General features: G+C 41.5%; 1 protein-coding gene across 1 annotated transcript in view; it reads left to right on the forward strand.

Moving 5' to 3' along the window:
• Nucleotides 1–3,972: 3,972 nt before the first annotated feature.
• The window catches only part of epha5 (EPH receptor A5), a 63,457-nt gene continuing 44,556 nt past the window's right edge, over nucleotides 3,973–22,873 (forward strand). The window contains exons 1-3 of the mRNA XM_086134283.1: nucleotides 3,973–4,466; nucleotides 9,802–9,866; nucleotides 18,582–19,296. Of these exons, the coding sequence (XP_085990409.1) occupies nucleotides 4,376–4,466; nucleotides 9,802–9,866; nucleotides 18,582–19,296 (871 nt within the window). The 5' untranslated portion in view covers nucleotides 3,973–4,375. The remainder of the gene's footprint in view (nucleotides 4,467–9,801; nucleotides 9,867–18,581; nucleotides 19,297–22,873) is intronic.

Consider the following 22,873-nt stretch of genomic DNA (forward strand, 5'->3'; position numbering starts at 1 on the left):
GGCTGTCTTAAATTCTTGGGCAGCCTGCTACCAAAACAACATCTGCTATCTCGACCTTCCCCTGATGAAAATATGCACGGAAGCTAGTCCCCCACCATCACCCCCTCCCTCATACATTCCCTTGATTCACCGTCTTCATTGTTTATGTCTTGTGACCTGTTGTAACTGTCATATGCTTGTGCAGGAGTTTTTTTGCCTCACTCAAATTATCCTCAAAATGAGGGTAGTTCGAGCGTGGGTTTTTTTCTCCCTCTCTCCCCTGTGGTTTCTTTCTGACCTTCGGGTTGAGTGAACGCTGGCGCGTTTTGGCTGCCGCTGCTCAACCCGTATTGTTTTGTGTTTTTTGTTATTGTAAAGTGTCCTTGGGTGTCTTGAAAGGCGCTTATAAATAAAATGTATTATTATTATTATTATTATAAGGGCAATATAATGGACCAACTTTAAGAATGTGGTGTAAATACGCAATCAAGTTGTGGTTTTGAAGATGAAAGGATTTCGCCCGCGAGCAATGATTATGCTTACACCCATTGGTCTCTATGAATTCTGCTCAAGTGAAAATCTACATTCGCTACGAATATACTGCAGATCAATTGCGTTCATTAACCCTTTCATGCACCCTGTAACCTGATGACATAATAAGCGGTTCACTGTAAAACCGCTGTCCCTAAAACGGTTCATTTAGCATTGTTGTTTAAAACATTGCTTTACAATGAGAAACTGTCCCGATAGCGGAAGCCATACCGCATGTTGTGTTCCATGGACGACATTTCAAACAGAATAGTGTTATTTCACTTACGGTAATAAAATGATCATAAGCTGCATTTAGTTGAAATGAGAACACTTTGTCTTTGAGGGTTTATGCGAAGGCTTGTCATGCATTTCCAGGCTTTTCTTTTTTTTTTCTTCTTCTTTAAGGATTGCACTTAGAATTAAGTTATTCCCGTGGCCCTCTGCACACACCCCTTCTCACATGAAGTATATATTCTGTAAGTACTGAGTTGGGTGATAAAATGTGTGAAAGAAGAGCAGCAGGATTTGGAGCAGTATGCAGAGGGTGTGCAGTCAAAATGGGGCGAGAATATCAGCAGCCATGCCTGCCAGACTCACTGAGCTGCTAAGCAGGGCTTAACGATGCCCAAGGGTGTGTGTGTCGTGTGTGTGTGTGTGTGTGTGTGTGTGTGTGTGTGTGTGTGTGTGTGTGTGTGTGTGTGTGTGTGTGTGCGCGTGTGTGTGCAAGTGTGTATTTTGGGGAGCTTTCCTTCTTGATAAGCCCCAAAAACATGAGTTCCATGTTTCGGGTTCAACTAGAGGCCAAAGAGTCAGAAGAGCAGAACTTTGTTTGAAGGTTGACAACTTTGTTCGTTAAGTGTCGCTATGAGTAACTCGAAGTTCCTAGATGGGCATCTTTTCGCACATGCTAAAATGAAAAACGTGGCACATGAGTGAAAAATGTGACGAAACAGCTCTCATGATGATTTTGTGCTGTTTTGCACCACTAGGCAACCATATTTTTGAATTACCGTATCGTTTTTTTTGCATTGAAATAAGGCCGAAAAAGTGGGGGTCGTCTTATATTCAGGGTCTAGACATTATACCTATTCACGACACTAGATATAATTGAAGCGAATGCTGAACTTGACTCCCCAGGCCAAAGTGAACCCCTGTTACGAAGAATAAAAATAAAAATAGCCGTAGCACGAAGAAAAAAAACTAAAAAATCACGGTAAGAAAGAAAAAGAGAAGAAAATAATAGAAGAGATAACAGAAAATGGAGGAACGTGGGTCGAGTTATGATGTCATTTACATTTCAAAAATCAGAAGCCATTCATTTACGAATGTGATTGCACTTTAGTTTACATATTTAAATGTTCAGATATTAAGATTTGAATGAGGAAAAATAACATACTTTTTCTCTCAAATATATTGTTATAATCATTTGTTTCAGATGTACTGTCATTATTTTCTGTATAAAAATTAATTTGGTGTTCAAAAATACTTTTTTTCAAACTTTCCCAGGAGAGGGGGTCGTCTTTTATTCAGGGCCGTCTTATATTCAGGCCAGTACGGTAATTCGGTTCTGGCTGTGTTAATGAAAATTAAGGCTCATTAAAGGAGGACAGTTTGCTCCTCCTTTTTGGGTCTCCTTACATTTTAAAAGTGGTCATAATGTTGTCCAGTTTCGATTGGGCCTCACGGTTGACCTTCCTGCCTCCTTGGCTGGCACAAAACAACAGTTGATCATTGAGCCCACAAGGGTACCATCACCTCTCATTGCACCCAATCAGCGCGTTTGGAGAATAAAACACTGCCGCCAGTTGCTGCACTCCTTCTGAAAAACTGTGAAAAACGGCTCACATGTTGAAGGGCATGGCCTAGTTCGACACCACGTCGCTGCTTTGCCACTAAATAAAGGCTTTAAAATGGCTTCACGAGACGCTTGAATTACAGCTTCTTTTTTTTTCGATCATTAAAAAAAACAAAAAACATGGGTCTTATGTTTACTTGCTTGCCTGTTTTGTGTTTTCACTTTGTGTGCAATTGTGTGCAATGAGTGCCCTGTAATCGATAGCACGCAAACATATTTTGGGGTGCTTTTTAAAAAGCTTTGTTTAATAATCCCTAACAGTAACAGTCATTTTCCTCAGACTGCAACATTTTGCAATATTCACAAAATTAATCATAATAACCACTTTCAATGATTCTAGATTGATACACTATACACAGAACGCCACAGGGAAATAAAAAGAACAATAAATTACACAATCAAATCGTCACCTTCATCATTGTTAACTGAGAATGTGCTTTTGGAGACTTGAAGTTGTTTTCTGTCTGGCATTCTTCTCCACAAACATTGTGGAGGATTCAGCAACACTTTCAGAAAGCCACACTTTCCTGGCACCACCTCCACACCCGCTGTCAAACACACACACACAACACCCTGATACTACACCTACGATGCTCATCGTTTACATGACGAAGATGCATGAATTGTTTGAGATTCTATTTTTTGCTCCGAAAGGTGAGAATGTTTAGGAGGTTATGCCATAATCTGGAATGTAGCTTCCCACATTTTTCGCAGTAAGTGCACACAAAGTGCAGCAATAGTGAAATACGGTAGCGCACTATTTTTGACACTAACCGGACTAAAATGTCATAAAATATCTGTTGAAAGACTTGAATCGTGATCAATGAAACTTTAAATAAACCGTACAAGAGCTGTGTGAGTGGGGAAAGTGTTCTTAGAGTTGAGAATGCTCAGTTTTGACTGACACTTTCTGCGAGGCTAAAGCATTGTTACATACAATAGATGAAACATTTGAACCATGTGTTTCGCATTGTAGTGTTTGCACTTGTGTAGACCCACATTGCTTGTATATGTACTGTATTAGAAATACAAAATGACATTTACATGATTCTTGTTAAAAAAAAGAAAGAAAGAAAAATAAATAAAAGTGTTTAGTATCTGGTTGTCTTCTGCAGTTAGACTTTGCTACTTAGCTGTTTAATCAATCACCCCATATGTCACCATATGGAAGGCAGGCATAAAAGAAATCACGAAAATGAACAGGCCTACAGTGTAGTTAACAACAGACCTCAGAGTAGGAGTGCAGTAACACTTGCCAGTGAGTCACCATTGCAAAAGTTTACACCACAGATTCGCACCTCAGTTAGCTGTCGCCTGAAGCTGTCTGGGGGGAAAAAATAACACATCGGCTCAATGGAGAAGGCAACAAACTGCAGAAAGTGATCAAATAAAATGAGGAACTCAAGTGTTGTGTTTCTTCAGTCGATCTATCAACTATGGACATGACTCTCATTAAATCCTTATTTAAAATTACCGGTAGTTTTCAGTAGGTTTTGAAACTTTTCTCTTCTCTCTCTCTCTCTCTCTCTCTCTCTCTCTCTCTCTCATTGTCTCCCTGCCCCTGTACTTTTGTATGCAAGCGATGATTGTCGTGAAGAACGTGGAGTTGACTCGAGAGCCCCATCTGGGTGCGTCGCATCCACTTAAATGGTCACACTTGCGCAAGAAACGCATCAAGTGATTACCGCGACGAGGAATTTGGTGCCCTTTGGGCCAAGACAATCCTGCGGTGTGACTTTACCTGCTCGCGCTCCGTGATTGGAGAACTTGGGTTCTTAGCCCCGCCCACCACCGACGGGCCGCCGGTCTCTCCAGCTGGTGAGCTCACAGTCGCTTTCAGCAAGCAGTCCGCCGCACAACATGAGCCCTACCTCGCCCCACTGAACGGACACCCCGCCGTCACGTCACTCATGCTTTCACCACGCCGCTGCTGAGGCAACGTGCGACTCGGAATCGGCTTTTCTCTTCTTTGTTGTTTTTTTTTTTTTTTTTTTAATTTTTGGATGCGCCATGAAAGCGCGTCGGAGGAGTTGCGGCGCGGGGCTGGTGGCGTGGACGTGGGGGCTTTGGAGCGTGGCGTGGTGCATCCCGGCAAATGAAGGTAAGCTGTGAGTCTGTCAGCCTCGCTTTAGGAGCTTGACTTGTCACTGACAAGAGTTTAATCACTTGAGTGGACCACCTCGCGCGTGGCTCTCCGCCTCCTTCTGACATGTCAGGCGGAAAAAAAAAGACCATTTGTACAGAACATGCACCTTGACAGATAACCCGTCACTTGAAGACTAGCGTGGACTGACACGCACTGCGCGATGTCAACACTTGGGAGAAAACACACGAAGGTGGTCATATTAATGTGTTCGTTTCCTCTTTTTGTTGTTCGACTACCGTTGCCTTTCCTTGTCAGAAGTTGAAGTCATCAGCTTTGTTGATCGCATGGCTTGAGTCAAGATAAATAAAAGGCGATGACTTGTTCCGATCGTTTCATCAGCTCGTGCAAACATGACATAAGTCACTTCACATGAACTGCTTCGCTACAGTCGACATCTACTCGGGTTGATGTCACGACATCATGGAACGGAGTGGCAGGTTGTGTTCCCACGCTATTGTCTGCACACTGTGCAGAATTCTAATCGTGTGAGATGAAAGCTATTGTCGAGGCTGTTAGTTGGCATTATCCCGGGGAAAAGAGCACATTCTTCAACCTGCTTATTCTTCACATGATAGATTTATTTGGGGAAAAAAAAGTTTAGGCTGCGCAAAAGTGTTTGTTCATTGTGTGGCCGCAGAGTGGATCACTCCTGTTGTTTGTTGTGCACGGCAGCCTTCATTTAAGAAGTTGGAATCCACCTGATACATCATGCTGGGTTGATATCCCGTCCAACACACTGCCAAAGACTCAAACAATGGGATTTGACGAATCTGCGCAAATGTTCTGAATTGAAAGCAGCACATGGCTCCATCTTTGCTGTTATGCGTATTTTAATTGGAGGATCGCAGTCTTTATAATTTGTCAAACGCATGTTGGTACGATTGATGAGGAAGGAAAAAGTGATGATGACTGAAAGGGACCAATGACTGACAGGCTGTTTGAGATAATGAAACATTCATTTTAAGTGCTGGGGTCCAAAGCCCACCCCCCCCCCCCACGGGACCCCAAATACTTGGCGTCAAAAGACCCCCTACAGAAGAACATTTACTTCCTGTTTTGATTTCATCTGCAGCCTGCTTAGGCAACAAACTAGTTGAGTCTCAGTTTACATGCGAGCACGGCTCAGTGCTGCCCAAGAGTGAAATCCTCAAATTTCTCGATTATTATTTTGATGGCTACAAAATACAGTATATTGATATAAATATGAAATTTATATGATTGACCAAAAGTATAATGATCAATAATGAACAGAATTCTGCCATATAAACAATTCTGTCTTATTTTCATGAACGTATATATATCTTTTTCTATCCTATCATGCTCTTCAGTATAATTGGTTATTTCCATCAGTCGAACAGCGATAGACAAATGCAATTTTCTTTCTCTTGTTTGCGAGGCACCTGATTAATTGGAGGAGGAAACTGCGAATGCCAACGACCTTAATGGCTGCTTTAATATTTAAATATCAGCTCCAGGAGTGACAAAACTTCTCATTGAGTCTAATAACATCGCCGACGAGCCACTTCGGAGGGAAAACAGTTCCAATTTGATTAGTGTCCTCTTTTGGAGCGAGTCCACGCTCATTTTAATTGATGGCTTTCTCCAAACATTGTCCATTCACCGCAAGATGCTCACGCATCTGTTTTTGAGATGAACACCGGGGCCCTATTAAGAATAATAATATCTGACTAATGAGGATGGTAACCGGTATACGAGGGTGCACGTTAGCGAGGGCCAAACTCATCACACTTAACAGTGTCGATAGGAAGGGGGTGGATTTGCTACGTTTGGCAAAATGACATGAAATGAATTAATGAAAGTGGCTGCGAGCCTAATTCCATGAGTGAAGTTAAGCCATTCACCCTTTGAGGGACAGCGGTTACTACAGTGGACAGCTTATCATGTTATCAGGTTACAGGGGGCATGAAAGGGTTCAAATCAAACCGGAACGATTTAAGCTAACATCACCGACCTTGCATGAAGGCAATTCTGCAGAGAAAAGAGTCGATATCTGTACGATAGCATGAGGTCACAAAAGTGTTAAGCACCTCTCAGTGCAGCTGCTTTGGCCTTTTTATTTTAACAGGACTCCCCAAACTAAAAAAATAAAAAAAGCCTATGCGCTCCTCAGAGAATATCTTTCAATTAATAGCAGCGCAACACTGAAAGGCCCCTCCGTCACTGAGTAGTGACGAGTCTTCCGAATGCCTCCAGTAGATCATTGTCACGAGTTAGGTGGTTGAAGGTAGAGTGAAAGCAGACACGTATCCCATATGATCTAGTTCAGCATCACTTATCTCTTCTTTATGGCCTAATTAGTTGTCTAATCGGTGCCAAAGGACATCTTTTATTATTCCAGGCAGAGCGGGTGGAGACTTTAAGACGAGCGGATTGTGTAGGGGAAGGGTTGGAGAAGGGAGCGAGTCTTAGACACAGAACATGGTTTGCCCCAGACATACTCTGCCCACAGACAAAAACCTTTTCGATGGTTTTGGATGAACATCATGCCTTTTTTTTTTTAAATTTAAATATTGCGTCATTGCATTCCCCTCACCGATTATTCTCTCTCAGAATGAAATAAAGTGCATAACTGCACATAAACAAACATGACCAGAAAAACAAAGGATCCTTCATTTTGGACTTTCACTTTTATTACGTGAGTGCACACGGTGTACCATGGAACAAGTTCAACATTATCACCGATGAGATAAAGTCAAGTGAACGTTGCCCACGTGACTCTTCTGCTTTTGTCGTAATAGTGATGCATCAGCTCAATCTCCGTTTTCAATCATGTTAACTCATTCAGTACCAGCCAATTCTGGACCAAGTCTGAAAAGACGTTTAAAAACGTCTTTGGGAGTGAATGAGTTAATTACTGTTCCCGATGTTGAATGCAATGTGGAAATTCCCTTTGTGCACCGTTTTCATTTCTCACGAACCAACATTCCACCCGCTCAAAAGCAAAATATTTAGAACTCAATAGGAAATGACACAAAACATTGCATTTTGGTCAAACTGAAAAGTGTTTTTTCAGCAATGCGAGTGCCGCCGACAACAGCAGTGCCAGGTTTAACATTTATGGGCTAGAATGACCGCTTTAAATGTAAAAGTGACATATGTTGCCACAAAAAAACCCATTTATTTTGTCATAATCTTGAAAGTTGTTACGTTAATTAAATTATGCAGATTTAAAGTAACAAAAAAAAAAAGACAAGAAAAAAATGGAAATGTAATCCAGGGTCAAATTGGGATTGCCATTGTAAAACGGGCAATGAAGCCCAGCGACCTGGCTCAATTTGGAGTATGAAAAGCTGAATGTAGTTTGAAATTCCTCATTCCTATTCGTAATAGTGAAAAATCTAAATCAAAAATCATGAAAGTGAAAAATCCATATTGTTTTTATTTTTATTTTTATTTTTTAAATAACAAATGTGTGGAGCACTCCATGGTCATGATACAACTTTCTACTGTTCTGGAATAAATCTGAAACAGCTCCTGACAACCGTAGAAAACGAATTAAACAAATTAAAAAACTGGTTCGACAGAAATAAATTGTCACTTAACCTGAAAAAATCGAAGTTAATTGTTTTTGGCACAAGACCAACCAAACACCAAGCTAAAATTATGGTAAACTCAATTGATATAGAAAGAGCGTATGAAACCAAGTTTCTCGGATTAGTAATAGACTCAAAACTATGTTGGAAGCCACATATCGATAACGTAAAAAGAAAAATAGCCAAAACCGTAGGGATCCTCTACAAAACCAAGGAAGTGCTAAATAAGAGATCTTTGTACACATTATACACTTCATTATTATTACCATATATGACCTACTGTGTGGAAATATGGGGAAATGCCTGCAAAACAAACACACTCCCTATTCTCAACCTACAAAAAAAAGCAATTCGAATTATTAATAGATCAAAATATACGGAACCCACAAATCCACTATTTATCAAATTAAATACGATGAAATTTTATGACCTGGTTGACTTTAAAATCGCCCAATTAATGTACAAAGCACACAATAACCTGCTCTGCCAAAACATTCAGAAGTTTTTCGAAATTCGAGAAAGCAGCTATGATTTAAGAGGTACCAACTTATTCAAAAAACTCAAAACAAGAACAAACATCAAGCAAAGAAGTGTATCTATCAAAGGTGTTAATCTGTGGAATAATCTCGAAACGGACCTGAAAATGAGTAAATCGCTTGCTGAGTTCAAAAACTAATTCAAAAAAATAGTACAAACAACCTACATCAATCAGAGTTAAAATGATAAATTCAAAACATTAAATATAATGATAAATCAGAACTAAGTTGATAAATAGAGAAAGGTATATAAATATCCATTATGAATACAAGAGAAAATTGACACAAGAGTGTCAGGGTGTGGAAGTATATAATCCCGATACAAACCAAAAGTTGTAAAAATATCACGGTTAAGGGTAAAGTATGAGCCTTAATGGAGACTTCTTTCTTCTTACTTTTTTCTTTTCTGATTGATATAAAAATGATTCATTAGATACAATCACATAACGGGGTAGGACTAGATAAGTTTTTTACTTCTTCCTACTCCCTTGAACATAACTGTGTTGAATGAAGATTGATTTCTTTCTTTTTACTTTTTTTTATCTACCTTATTTTCTGTCAAATTATAACTGTATATATGTTTTATGTTCAATAAACAAACAAACAAACAAATGTCATGCATGTAAGCAATGTCAACGCTTGAGTTTGTGTGCAAACCTGGAAGCGTAATTTTCTGAAAATGTTGCTGAGATTCAAAAGTCTCCACCGCTGGGGATTTCTTTTCCTTTTAATCGCAAATTGTTATAGCCAAACTACGTATAATATGGAAGCGACCATGTGCCACCATCCCACCTTGCTAATTGTCAGCATTTTCTGTAGATATGCAAGAGAGAGTCACCACATCAAGTAAAAATGTGATTCCAGATGTGCTCACAACTCCCGTTGCCACTGTTATTGGAATTATTATTTATCGGCAGAAAAATTTAATGGGAATTCTGAGTAATGTGGACTGTGCTATAGGGAGGGAGGGGGAGGCGGGATTGGAGGTCTGCTACCGATAGAGAAAGATTTTGACTAGGTCTGCGTGAGCCGAGTCATCGCCAGCCGCCTTAATGTATGTAAATTGATAGGTCATGTTAACGCGATCACGGTAGCATTTTGAACACCATGTGATGCCCAAAATCTCGGTCACCTCCTGTATATTTGATACCTTTCACGGTATGTCTTTCATTTTGACTGACTGCTATTTTCATTTCACAGTTAACCTGCTGGACTCTCGCTCTGTGATGGGAGACCTCGGATGGGTGTCATACCCGAAAAATGGGGTGAGTGAGCCTGAAATTGATCCATTCAGCATAAAGAAGCACACTACGAGTGACTGACGTATGTTAAAATGGCCAGCCAGATTTGTTTTAGGAATGGTAAAGGTCATTCAAGTTTCCAAGAACTCCAAGTTAATTATAAGTCAAGTCAAGTCAACCGTATTTAGGCTCGTTTGAATTCATGAATGAAACTATTGCAAGTCGTCATGGCCTATTTCATTCTCAGGCCAAGAATTGGATTTCCATAGCTCAGTCGAAGGGCAAGTTGAAGAAATACTGAGGGAATATTGAAAAATAGCCATTGAAAAATCAAATGGGCGCGTTTAAAATGTATTCCGGACTTTCAAGAACACCTCAGCACGTGATCAACGAGTGATCACAGCCAAACTCTTTCACCGCCCGCTCTTAAGTTAATGTGGACGGGCAATCTTCCTGCCCAATAAGGTGATGGTTTTCTCATGGAAAATCATCCATATTTAATGCTACTGTATATCAGCATATAAATATGCCCTAAGTATATCCAGCATGCTACTGCAAATGAGCAGAATAAATGACGGAATTAACCAATCATTTCAAAGAAGTTACATTGTGTGTAACTGGTAGTTATTTTAACTAATACAGCACATATGAAGAGATTTATTAATTAATATTCTTTAGTTAGCTACTTCTGTGGGCGTCGATTCACGACTTGATCGATCACAAATCCATCCTCAACTATTTTGATCATCATTCTGAGCCATTGTTTCACTTAAAATTGTCCAAATCCTCCGATTTCCGCCTTTAATGCTCTCCGACTTCTGTCGTGCTTTGCGAAAGCAGAGTGTCTTATCTTTTGTGTTTCTTCAAAATAAGACATCTGCTTTCACTTTGGGGGGGGGGGGGGGGGGGGCAGCTCAAAGTCTCCGGGTTGTAAATATTCAGGTATACCTGTCATGCTGACCAGAGCGATATGGCACTTTTTTTTTTTTTTTTGCCAGCCACATCTCCTCCAAGGCTGTTTTGTCGCTAGTTGGAAGAGATATGCTGAAATTGCAGACATAATCATATTCATCGAGTGTGATTATGCCTCATGGTTTGTTTTATCCAAGTCCGTATGGAACCATATTCATGGAAAATAGAGGTAAGTAAATAACTCCCTAACATTTTCACATAGTGTTTTTTTTTCATCCAGTGCAAGCTGGTATTTATTTTTTTTATTCCATTTGACATATTGCCTTGTGTGAAAATGATTTGTGGGAGGAACAAGAATGACTGTTGTTGGCTATTAGAATTCCTATTGTGGAAGCTGATTACAATGGAATCCAATCTGGAGCGCCTCGACTAGCTTGCTGTGCGCAAGTTGGCAGCGGCAGTCTACTACGGCTAAATAAGATGTTAAGCAGGGGGGGCTTTTTTGGGGGGGGGCTCATATTCCAGATGGTTTGTTTCATTCTCCTCCTCCACCATCCGCACTGATATCTTTTACATTGGCTTCTTCTATCTGTCGTGTTCGCCTCCCGTCTCTCCTCGTGTCCTTGATGCCATCTGCTTGTCTTTTTATCTCACCATCCTTCCTATTCTCCATTCTGTGCTCCCCACCAAATGCTTCTCTTTTGCTTTTGAACTAAAAGCTCATGGGAAGTGTGTTTAAGGACAGGCGTACTCTGTCCCATTATCTTTTTATTTTTTTTCAAGGAGCAATAAAAAAAAAAGCTTTAAACCAACATTCCATAAACTGTTTTGTTTGGACATTGACAATATGCTGTACATACAGAACAATACATATTAGGGATATTTTTTTTACAATATACGTATTCTAAAGCCCCCCACCCCCCATGCGGGCAAGGAGAGCCACAGTCACCAATGCCATTTCTTCAGACATTTATGGAAAGTGGGGAGAAGTGTGAAGCACATAAATTACAATTAACCCACTCATACAGAGACTTGGATTAATTTAAGTATGTTTAAAGCATGTGGGAGGGGTTAAACAATCAGTCTCAAAGTCAAGGCCCGGGGGCCAGATCTGGCCCTCCACACCATTTTATATGGCCCGCGAAAGCCAATCAAACATGGCAACTTCCATGAGGCTTGCTAAAATATGTATCAAATTTTCAAATTCTCATCTGAAATAAATAAGAGAGATATTGTAAAAATGTTCTTGCTGCCAAACACCCCATTGCAGTAACTTAAACAATACAGGGTGTCCATAGAGTCTCTTTACCATTTCAAAATGTTAAAAGTTTTTTTTATTACCTTTTAGGATTACTGATGCCATTGCCACAATTGATGAGGCTGTGCTACAGCGAACATGGCAAGAAATCGAGTACCGTCTTGATGTGCTTCGTGCAACTAATGGTGCCCATGTAGAAGTGTATTAAAAGAGGTAAAAAATAAAAAACCTTTAATAAACGCTGAATACAATAGAACAAATCTGAATAAAATATCTCATCAATTGCCTTTTTAATACATTTTTGAAATGGTAAAGAGACTTTATGGACACCCTGTAGTTCAATAAACCATTCTTCGTGACTTCTTTATATGATTTCAGTCATCATGGCCCTCCAGCAGAAATGGTTACTAAAATGTGGCCCGCGACGAAAATTGGTTTGATACCCCTGGGTTAAACTATGAAATAAAAATACTCTCCGATGGTCTCCCTATATTGCAGATGGACACAGATTGTGGATAGCTCTGGAATGTATCCCTCACATTAAACGGGGTTTAATGTACTCTCAATGCTCCATATGCTTCCAAAAATCATCCGAATCTGGAATTTTAAGCGTTTCATGTGGTTACCAACAGACTGATTGCCCCTACCATTGTCAAGGGAAGACAAAATGAACACAAAGTGGATATTTGGTGTTTCTGGATGGAAGTCAACCATGAAATATTTGCAAGTTACGGCCAGACTGCAAAGCAAGTCCTGGCAAGAACACTTAACTTTGGTCTTTGTTCCGTTGGGACCCTGCCTCCTCCATTTCGTCTCCCATATTGTGTCGGAGAGTGATGGCAGATTAGCTGAGCCGCTGCAGCTCGCATGCCATTTCGTACGGGCTTTTATCGACTGCATCTTCAAGTGAAAAAAAATAAAAAAGAAGGCACTATAAAAGGGATGGTTGTCACCATTAGGATTATTTTTCCATCAGCTCCATCCATGTCACCTGTCTCCATTGTACGCTGTTAATCTAACCAATTCCAGGCCCATTTTGATCTGTTATCTGGACCACATCTACTGGACTCTTCAAGAGCGTTGACAAAGGCTGACTGATGAAAACATTGGAGCTTTCAAAATTGAAGCTGAAAACACACACGACAACTGATTTGCCGGCTGCCAGCTGGCGTGAGATTGGAGGCAACCAAACAACTCTCAAACCGGACTCCAGCGACGACTCACTCTTTTCACACTTCAAAATCTGATTGGGCCTGGTGCACGCTTGTAATATGAACTGCCTTTCTGTGCATGCCTCACGGATGGATGATTTCAAATCAAATTCTTGCAAAAAAACAAAAACAAAAAAAAGGACGGAAAATGTTGTAGTGGTGGGGATATGATCAAGACACACACATTAAAGTGAAAATCTCCAATCTAGGGAAACCGCGGAAAATCACACCAACACTCTAAACACATTTCAATTGATCGAAACACACATTTCGATTGTTTTGTTTTGACATAAACAAATAAAAAATGGAAAAGCAAGTACAGGACATGAAGAAACTAGAATAGGTTTGTCGTGGTTATGTACATGCATGCGCCTTCAAAAGGGAACTAAACTCCCCATTTTTTTCAGCAACAAAATGTTTTATAAATTAGCCGAAACGCGTTATTCTGACGAATATCGGGTTTATGATATAAGAATTGAACGGATTTATTCATCCATCTCAGGAGGCGGCCGCGTTGGGCAGTATCGCCCTCTGCTGTCAACTGAAATTAATGTCACCACTGACATTGTGAACTTCACGTCACTAAACCTGGAAAACATCTTAATGGCGTATACTGCAAGAAGTCGAGATGGAACCTTTTCGGCATTTCTTGAAAACCCCCCCCCCCAAAAAAACACTTTGAGATTTATGATCTCCTCATACTAGTTTTCAGTTAAAAGCTTGACGACTGCACTTTCTGTTGACCAGAGAGACTTTTGCCCCTTGCACCACTCATGCTTGTTTTATATGAAATCTTAAGGGCTCAGTTTTCATCCTTGGACAAAGAGCACATCTATCTGGCAGTCTGACAGCGTGTTCTACTTCACTTTTCTGAGGTCTTGATTCAAACCATTTGTACCTAAGCTTACGTGTGATCGCTATTCAGCTGAAGTTGAAGACTGGATCAACCGGCTGCCTATCCGCCACAATCAAATTCTCCCCTAAGAGCTCATCTATGGAAGCGCATTGGAGCAGTGACTGATTCACCCGCCTGAGCGAATAGTCCGGCATGCATGGACTGTCTTGCTGATTCAGCACGAGAAGCCCGGGATAAGGGCAGACGAGTGACAAAAGTGCTGAGCACACACGTACGCATTCACAAAAATGGCTGATGGTTAGGCATCAATGCTCAATGGCAGCCGACCAGCGAGAATCTGGAGCAGTTCTCAAAAATAAGGACAATGGAGGAGTAAAGTGAAAGGGGTTAAAGAATAATCACCCTCACTTACGATCCATTATTGTCGATTTTTCTTTGGAATGAGTCAATTTTGCATGCCCGTGTGGACAAAATTGTTGGCGCCCTTTCGTGAAGGAAATGAATAATGTAAGACGCAATGGTGAATGAGATCCAATTACGGGCTTTGTGGAAAGACAACTTGCAGAAATTGGAAAGCAGAACGCAGAGCGTGTGGCCCGAAAGTGTCGCTATGTATTTGACCGTGTGGTGAAAGCAATAATAGAGGACACGCAGTAGGAAAATGATTATAGTGATGGACGGAGCCATGCCAGCTGGGTGCAAAAGTCGAAAAAAAAAGTGGGAGGGTGTTACCGGTGTTGGTGATCATGCTGGTGTTTCTTTCATGGATAAAGAGCGGGGACCGCTGTTCTTATTACAGTGTCGTGGCGGTCAGCTGTAATAGGCGGCAATAATAAGTTGGAGACAGCTTTGCAGTGCCGGGAGGCCACTCAACAGAGCGGCGGGGGGTCCGCTGACTGATGTGACAAACACAGACACAAACAGGCGTGCACATAACTGTCAGCAAAACAAACACACACCCTAATGAGGAGCTGGAGGGGGATGCCGACAGGGACTCTCGAGTGTTTGCATGCGAGTGATAAGGATGGCTAGTGGAGCAACACGCAGAGGTGAAATAGAGGCTGAACGGATCAACCTGCAGTGATCAAACCTTGGCGTTATTTTCCCACCGCTTCAGAACAATGCTGCAATTCATGTGGATTATTTTGCCGCATTTCTCCAACAGAGAAGATAAATCTTTTCTCTTGATGTCTTGAGGGAGTTCATTGAACCACATCCGAGGGGAAGTTGGGACAGTGAGGTTAAGTTTATTTTATTCCAGATATTATATTTATTTTTTTATTGTACTTGAAGTATATTTTTCTGCAACCTACTTCGTGCTGCGTGTATTTTTATTTTTTTTTGGTGGACACCACACAGAGATCCAGCTCACACACATGGCAGGCATTCAAAAAGAGAGTACGAGGGAGGTTTGATGCCTTGCTCCAGGGCACCTCAACAGTCGTCAGGGAGAAGATTACCATCTCTCAAATGAATAAATATTGGTTTCCCTGCAACAACCGTGAGCCTTCAAAAATGGAATGAAATAAGCCATTGATGCTCAGTCATTTATTTTTTTCTGTCCGCAAAAGTTGAAAACACACTCATGATCACACAACTTAAAACACAACCCTATCATCAGTGCCTTTCATCCAAGTGCGCTGAGGAGGTGCGGCACAGTTTGAAAGGCTACAGTGGCTGCGCAGCATTTCTGGGTGGGGGCTGCTACATTTTGCCCTCTCCTGATGCCCCCTCCCCTCCCAAATCTCTTATTCCTGTGGCTGTTGCAGAGGTTCTTTCCAAGCCCACACTGTGCCCTCCCCTTATTGGAGCACAGTTTGAGACTTGTTCCTCCCACTTCCCATGTTTTTCTTTTTTCATCAGTCGGTGCTCACTGGTCACCATACCTTAATGCCTAACGCTCATTCACTTTGTCTGTGTGTGTGTGTGTGTGTGTATGTCCTCGCTTTGTAGGCCTTTTTTAGCTTGGTCCTCACTGTGCCACAAGTACAGGAATGTGTGTGTGCTCGGTTTTTTGTGTGTGTGTGTGTGTGTGTTTGTGTGTGTGCCTGCTCAGCTGTGAGAAGCTCAGTGAAGGCAACAGAATCTGTGTGATCTAACCAGTAAGAAGCTTAATGTCTCAGAGTATGCTGCAGTCTAAGACATAACTGTAGCGGTACATGCACCCAACACATGCACGTGCGTGTACTGTATGTTGCTGCACTCATAAAGTGATGTATGCATAGAAGCATCATGTCTGGAAATAGCCCCAGTTTATAATCGCCTTGCAATCCCATGAAACTCAACCCCCGCCTCCCCATCAACAAAAATGCGAATAAATTTAACCACGCTGTGAACGATGCTGAAATGGCTCCGTAACGTAGATGAGTACAGTACAACCTAAAAAAACCCCAGAAAGGTGGGGAGGAATGAAAAGAAGAAGACTAAAGTAGAGGGGCACATGGTTGTGTACAGCAACTGTGGAAAGGATGATTAATATGGGCTATTAAGCTATAACACCAGATCATAGTCTGGTCCCTCTGGCCATATTACGCTGACATGATAAAGCACCTGTTTTAACCAGGGGAGGGTGCTAGCGATGCAGATAATAGCCATGTCCCAGGAAAGTTGAAGAAGGAATTAATACTGCTGTCTGACACACACACACACACACACACACACACACACTGCCAATCATTTAAACTCTCTGAACACACACGTCAGGGAGGACTAGACTAACTTTTGTGCAGGTATGGCTCTACAAGACTCATAGATGAGCTAGCTCATCTACAAGTACACACTCAGTCTTTTTTTTTTTTTTTTTTTTGCTGACAAGAACTCCGCCCCTCATTTATGATAAATACCTCCACTCAGAACCCGCTCAAATCTTTTGGACCGAGGGGAAATGAGGTGGAAAGGATGAGGATTAGTTTGCCATCCGCATGAGCCACTCATAGCTCTTTATACATGTTGCCTGTTAAGCCTCACATAGGGCTTTGCTGTGCCTCATTTTGACTCGATTTTTCATGGTTCTTACTCTCTCCACCTGTGCATGGTGTGAAATCATTTAACTACATAAGTACCGCAAAGCACAGATGAACACTTGAATGGTTTCCAAACTAGCTGATCAGGGTATGGCATCTCTGTAAAGGTATCAATGATGAATTGTAATCTGAGGAGCTCTGGTGTCTCGGGCTTCTTATAAAATAGATATGATATGATTTAAAATCAATAAAGTGCTTGACACAGCCATTTTGAAGAAGATTGACTTCGAATGTTGACTGGGAGGGACAAAAAACAAGAAGATAGTAGATCACTCAAATGATGGGGGCTTCAGTTATACTAAATGATGTTTCTAGAAAGTACATTCTTATATTTGTGGAGTGTATTGGTTATTAGTTATTGTTTGATTTTCTTCTAGGTTAGAAACATTCGGCCAGCATTGGTACACCAAGTTTCACCATAACACGACCCCAAGAGACAAGATTGTGTTTGCAGTGTGGTGCGCGTAGGTGGGATGGCGATGGTTGTGACAGCTATGTTTTACGTAGTTACGTGCCTTTGAATTAAGCAGAGAAGATAAGTGTGACACATTTATTGTTTTTCATCATGTTCCAAGACGTTCCACTGTGTCCAATCAACAAACACCCGCATGTTAAGCATGTATTACTGTGACCAGAAAAACCGCAGGAATTGATTGGAGTGGGACAGTTCACATTTTTCACATGTTTATTATCTTTTACAACATTGATGACATCCTGGCCATTTTAGAAAGTGTAGTCAAGCTACACCTTGGAAGGGCAACTGATAGCAAGCGGCATGCATTTTTTATATATTTGCAATTGTAAAAAAAAAAAAAAAAGATAAACATTCAAAATACATTTTCCACAAAAAATAAAAAAATCTGCAAATATGCAGGGGTTGACTGTAGTTTTTAGTTGTAATATATGCAATCACCACTAGATGGCACACATTTCTGAGTAACGCTTTTACTGTGTCATACATGCTGAGTAGACTGAATTTTATTTATTTTTTTGTGGATTTGGAATAATATACAGGACAAGCAAAGTAACTCAATAATATAACAATTTTTAATTAAATTAAAAAAAATTGACATAATGTACAAAATTTTGCATTTAATTTTTTTTTTTTGCTCAGCAGGTTTGTGCAATACTTGAATTGGAGTTATTTATATATTTATTCATTCATTTATTTTTATGTAAGAGTGTCCTTTTGCACTGGGCAAAGCGATCACAGTATGTGGCTAGTTTGTTTTTTGCTTCAAATCCTTTTCCCATGCATTAAAAATATATATTATCAAACATGCAATACACAAAGTATGAAGAGCGCTTATTTTGCACATACGTTGTCCATACGGTAGTTAAAATAGCATTTTTGTCATGCATCTGGTTAGGAAGTGTGTTGTTCAGACTGCTCAAATTGAATTGTAGCTTCATAGAAACTGTGTTCATGGAGTCTGACGTGAGTTGTTTTTTTTTCTTTATCTCCTTTTCCTGCACCAGTGGGAAGAAATCGGGGAAGTAGATGAAGACTATGCCCCCATCCACACCTACCAAGTGTGTCGGGTCATGGAGCAGAACCAGAACAACTGGCTTCACACCAACTGGATATTGACAGAGGGAGCCCAGCGAGTTTACATAGAGCTCAAGTTCACCCTGAGAGACTGCAACAGCCTCCCCGGTGGTGTCGGAACTTGCAAGGAGACGTTCAATATGTACTACTATGAAACGGATGGGGGCGAATTGGAGGATGGAGAAATGGAGGACGGCGAGAGGATAACGGAAGAGGAAGACAGGGCCTTGAAGGAGAGCCAGTACATCAAAATCGACACCATAGCGGCTGACGAGAGCTTCACTGAGCTTGACCTCGGGGACCGGGTTATGAAGCTCAACACCGAAGTCCGCGATTTAGGCCCTTTGACCCGGAAGGGCTTCTACTTGGCTTTTCAGGATTTGGGAGCCTGCATCGCTCTGGTTTCGGTGCGAGTTTTCTACAAACGTTGCCCGCTTCTTGTGAAAAGCCTGGCCGAGTTCGCGGATACCATCCCGGGATCAGAGGCCTCGCAGTTGGTGGAGGTCGTGGGTCGCTGCGTCAACAATTCGCTGCCTTTATACGAGCCTCCCAGGATGCATTGCAGCTCTGAGGGAGAATGGCTGGTTCCCATCGGGAAGTGCGTGTGCAAGCCAGGATTTGAAGAAATCCTTGGATCCTGTCAAGGTGAGCACAAAAACTTTGCCTCACTTGTGATCGCATAGCCTGCGTTTGTTCATCTGGTGTCTTTATTTATCTGAGAGTGTTTTTTTTTTCTTCACTGAGTGCCTGTGCTGTTCCTTGGCTTAGTGGAGCCTCTCCCCCCCCCCGAGACTTGAAGCACTTTGCTGCTCTCGTACGGTCGCCTTTCTGCTAAGCCTAGAGCCCAAATATTCCCACCTCCGACGTCAACTGACATTCCCATGTGCGCGCTGTCCCCTCATGTTTTCTCTGCTGTTTATTTTCACAAGACCGTCTCTGCGCTGTCATAGCAATTGTGTGGCTGGCATTGTCATTCTCTCCATCTTAAGCAAAAGGTTTGACCATTCAAGCAAACGGAGAAAAAAAAAACTACACGAACCAGCAGCACCTTCAGATACTACCTGCAAAATTCTATGCTTATGTTCTTCAAACAGTACATCACATTTTAACTTGACCTTATGGTTGAAAATTATACCAGACTGAGCAATTTAATTGTTTTGAACACATAGAAAACTTTAAAGTGGAAAAGGAATCATCCCCCCTCCTTCCCAATTCCTTGTTTTGTTTTAGACATTGGCCCTCATTTAGTAACCATGCGTACGCACCAATCTGACAGCTGTTCTGTTGTTTTTTAATCTTTTGCAACTTTAGACCTCCATGCATTGGCTGAGATGTGTCAAATGAATCCCTTTTTTTTTTTGCGGGAAATGTGGGAAGGGCTTATGCAAATTCGTGCACCACGGGCACGCGACTGCCAGCTCGGATGAATTCTGATTCATCAAATTACGCACACAAACGCGAACAAAATGGGGTGGCACTCACAAGTCGTCAATCCTACAGGGATTTTGCGTCTACTTGTGTGCAGAGTACGAACATTCCTACAATGATACCCAACGTTGTTGTATTTGCTGAGTAAACTTAATTTGTGCATGCAATAACAATTTTATTTATTTATTTTGCTCATATAGTACTACCGGTAACTTTTGATGTATATTTTTCCATAAAATTGGGGTTGAAAGTGTACAACTTAATGTGCATCAAAGGTTGTCTAAATGTTCTTCAACTAGTCTCAGGTTAAGGATAAGTCTGCTTGAATAGTGGTAATATATACAGTGTGCAAAAACCCCCCCCAAAAACGCTAAATCCCTGCTGACAAGTTTCAAGATATGATTGATTGTGGGAGATTAAGAAAAAAAATGAGGCAAATTAGACGACCGAGATAGCAACAAGGGCATTTGGCCAATTTGACTCAAGGACCTTTTCCACCAAATGGTTCAACTTGTATCGGACTCCAACCGAGCAAATTTTCAGTAACCCTTCATCATGGTACCTTTTGAATTAATTGGCATTGGTACTCTTGCTGTGGGTGAAACAGCTACCAAGCTAATTGGCCAACAGTCAATTGTTCTTTCAAGTTACCAATAAAATAAATTGAATAGGAGCAAAACACAAATTGACGTTGTCAAGCTCAAGCTAGGTACTTCACCGCTGACAACATAAGGCAAAACGTTCATCCAATCACTTTTCAAGTATCTATCCTTTCCCAAACTGGTACTGGTCCTATGTGGCTCCAAGTAAGGAGATGAGTTTGCTCATTGACTCCCTACCAAAAATCGGTCATAAACACCTTTTGGTTGTCTCACAATTCCGGACCCTTTGCCGTATTTCACACACACATGTTCCTGCTCCATCGCACGCTTCAGTCATTTGGGGTTCAGTGTTGCTCAAGGACACGCAATAATATGAGCGATGGCCCTCAGCCAGGCTAGTGACCTTCTGATTACAAGACAGCCCATTCTACCCCCGCCACCACCACCAGCCCGTGCCCTGCCGGTCCACTTTGTTGTTTCATTGTCCCCAAGCAATGTGGAGTTAGCCGTGCACAAGGCGGCTTTATCAAGGACCATTTAGCACGTCTAGTTTTCCATTGTGCCATGGCCCCGGAAAGTCACAGGAATAAATATCATGTACGGTACCTTACTTCCCCCTGCTTTCTCTTCATCTTGTGATTAATTGCCACAGCCTCAGCCTAACTACCTTTAAAGCACATCTGAGGATAGGTACGTCGTCATAGGACCAAAAGGAGTTACTTGAGGAGACTTGTAGATTCAACATCTCCTAAAGCCGGTGTGAATATCAGTGTTTTAGATCTGACAGCAAGTGTCGACTCGGTTCTGTCTGAGCCTCAAGGAGAAGTTCTCCTTCTGGCATGAAAAGCACAAAATGAATTTGACTGTCAAAGTAAAATACAATGTGAGCATGTCTTTTAAAATCCAGTCCTTTGTCTTTGCTGCCTTTTGGGGGGGGGGGGGCGGGGGGTATATGAAGGTTACTTAATATAAGGTGCTGTTCATTTGAAGTCGTGTTAGTGTTTTTTGCTCCAAGCTCACATCTATCCATCTTCTAATCCGCTTTTTCTCACGAGGGTTGCAGGCGTCCTGCAGCCTATTGCAGGTGTCTCTGGGCAGTAGGCTGGGGACACCCTGAACTGGTTGCCAGCCAATCACAGGGCGCACATAGACAAACAACAATTCGCACTCACAATTCCACCTAGCGACAATTTCGAGTGTTCCATTAACCTGTCATGCATGTTTTTGGAATGTGGGGAAAAAAAACGCAGTACCCGGAGAAAACCCACACAGGCACAAGGAGAACATGCAAACTCCACACAGGAAGGTCAAAGCCAGAATCGAACCCTGCACTTCTGCACTGTGAGGCCAATTAGCGAACCAGTCATCCACCGTGCCACCCTCCAAGCAAAACGCTAATTATTACTTCTTGTTCACCATTCCTTTCCGGATAAAATGTCTCACTGCTCACCAGTAAACATGGCTCACATTGCCAATGGAGCAAAAAAAAAAAAAAAAACCGAATAAATGTGACTCCTCTCGTAATTAATGAAGCTACAGTCGTTTTTACACTCCTGCATGCAAATGAGGTTGTCACTCTGCCAGTCCTCTGAAAAGTTCGAATGACAAAACATATTTTCTCCCTTTTCAGCTTGGTGCTTTCGTAAACAATCTTGTGAGGACTTGAGAAAAATTTTAGGGACAGCGGGCTTAATGTAGATTTGATGTATTTGAGTTATATAAAGTACTTTGCTGTGTTTAAGAACCCATTGTATAGTTCTGTATTCACTTCATTGAGTCCTTCTTTGCTCTTGAAAAAGAGAAGCGCTGCTCTGAAAATAATACAATTGCACATTATTGCCACATTGGGACCATTCAGCACCTGTTTCAAGCACGCATGCCTCGCCGAGTGGGAATCGTTGCAGGTCAAAGTGCAACACAATCCGAGACAATGTTGCACGGCGCCTAGCCGAGCGTGATTTAACGCACTCTTTGTAAAATCTGGGACAGAACTGGTGGTGGGCAGCTCGTTCGCACCTCCTTTGTCTCCCCTTTTGTTTTTATTACCATACCTCATTCGCACGTCGTTATTTCACGGTCTCGTTTTTATCTTTATTTGACTTCCTCCAATCTCCCTCATGCTTGCATGTCTTTTCCATTCCATTTGCCTTTCTCTCTCGGTTTATCTCCATGTCACTGTCAATCATTTATTG

The sequence above is a fragment of the Hippocampus guttulatus genome, chromosome 17 (assembly GCF_054856545.1).
Source record: "Hippocampus guttulatus isolate MCC_2025c chromosome 17, RoL_Hgut_1.0, whole genome shotgun sequence".
Lineage (NCBI taxonomy): Eukaryota > Metazoa > Chordata > Actinopteri > Syngnathiformes > Syngnathidae > Hippocampus > Hippocampus guttulatus.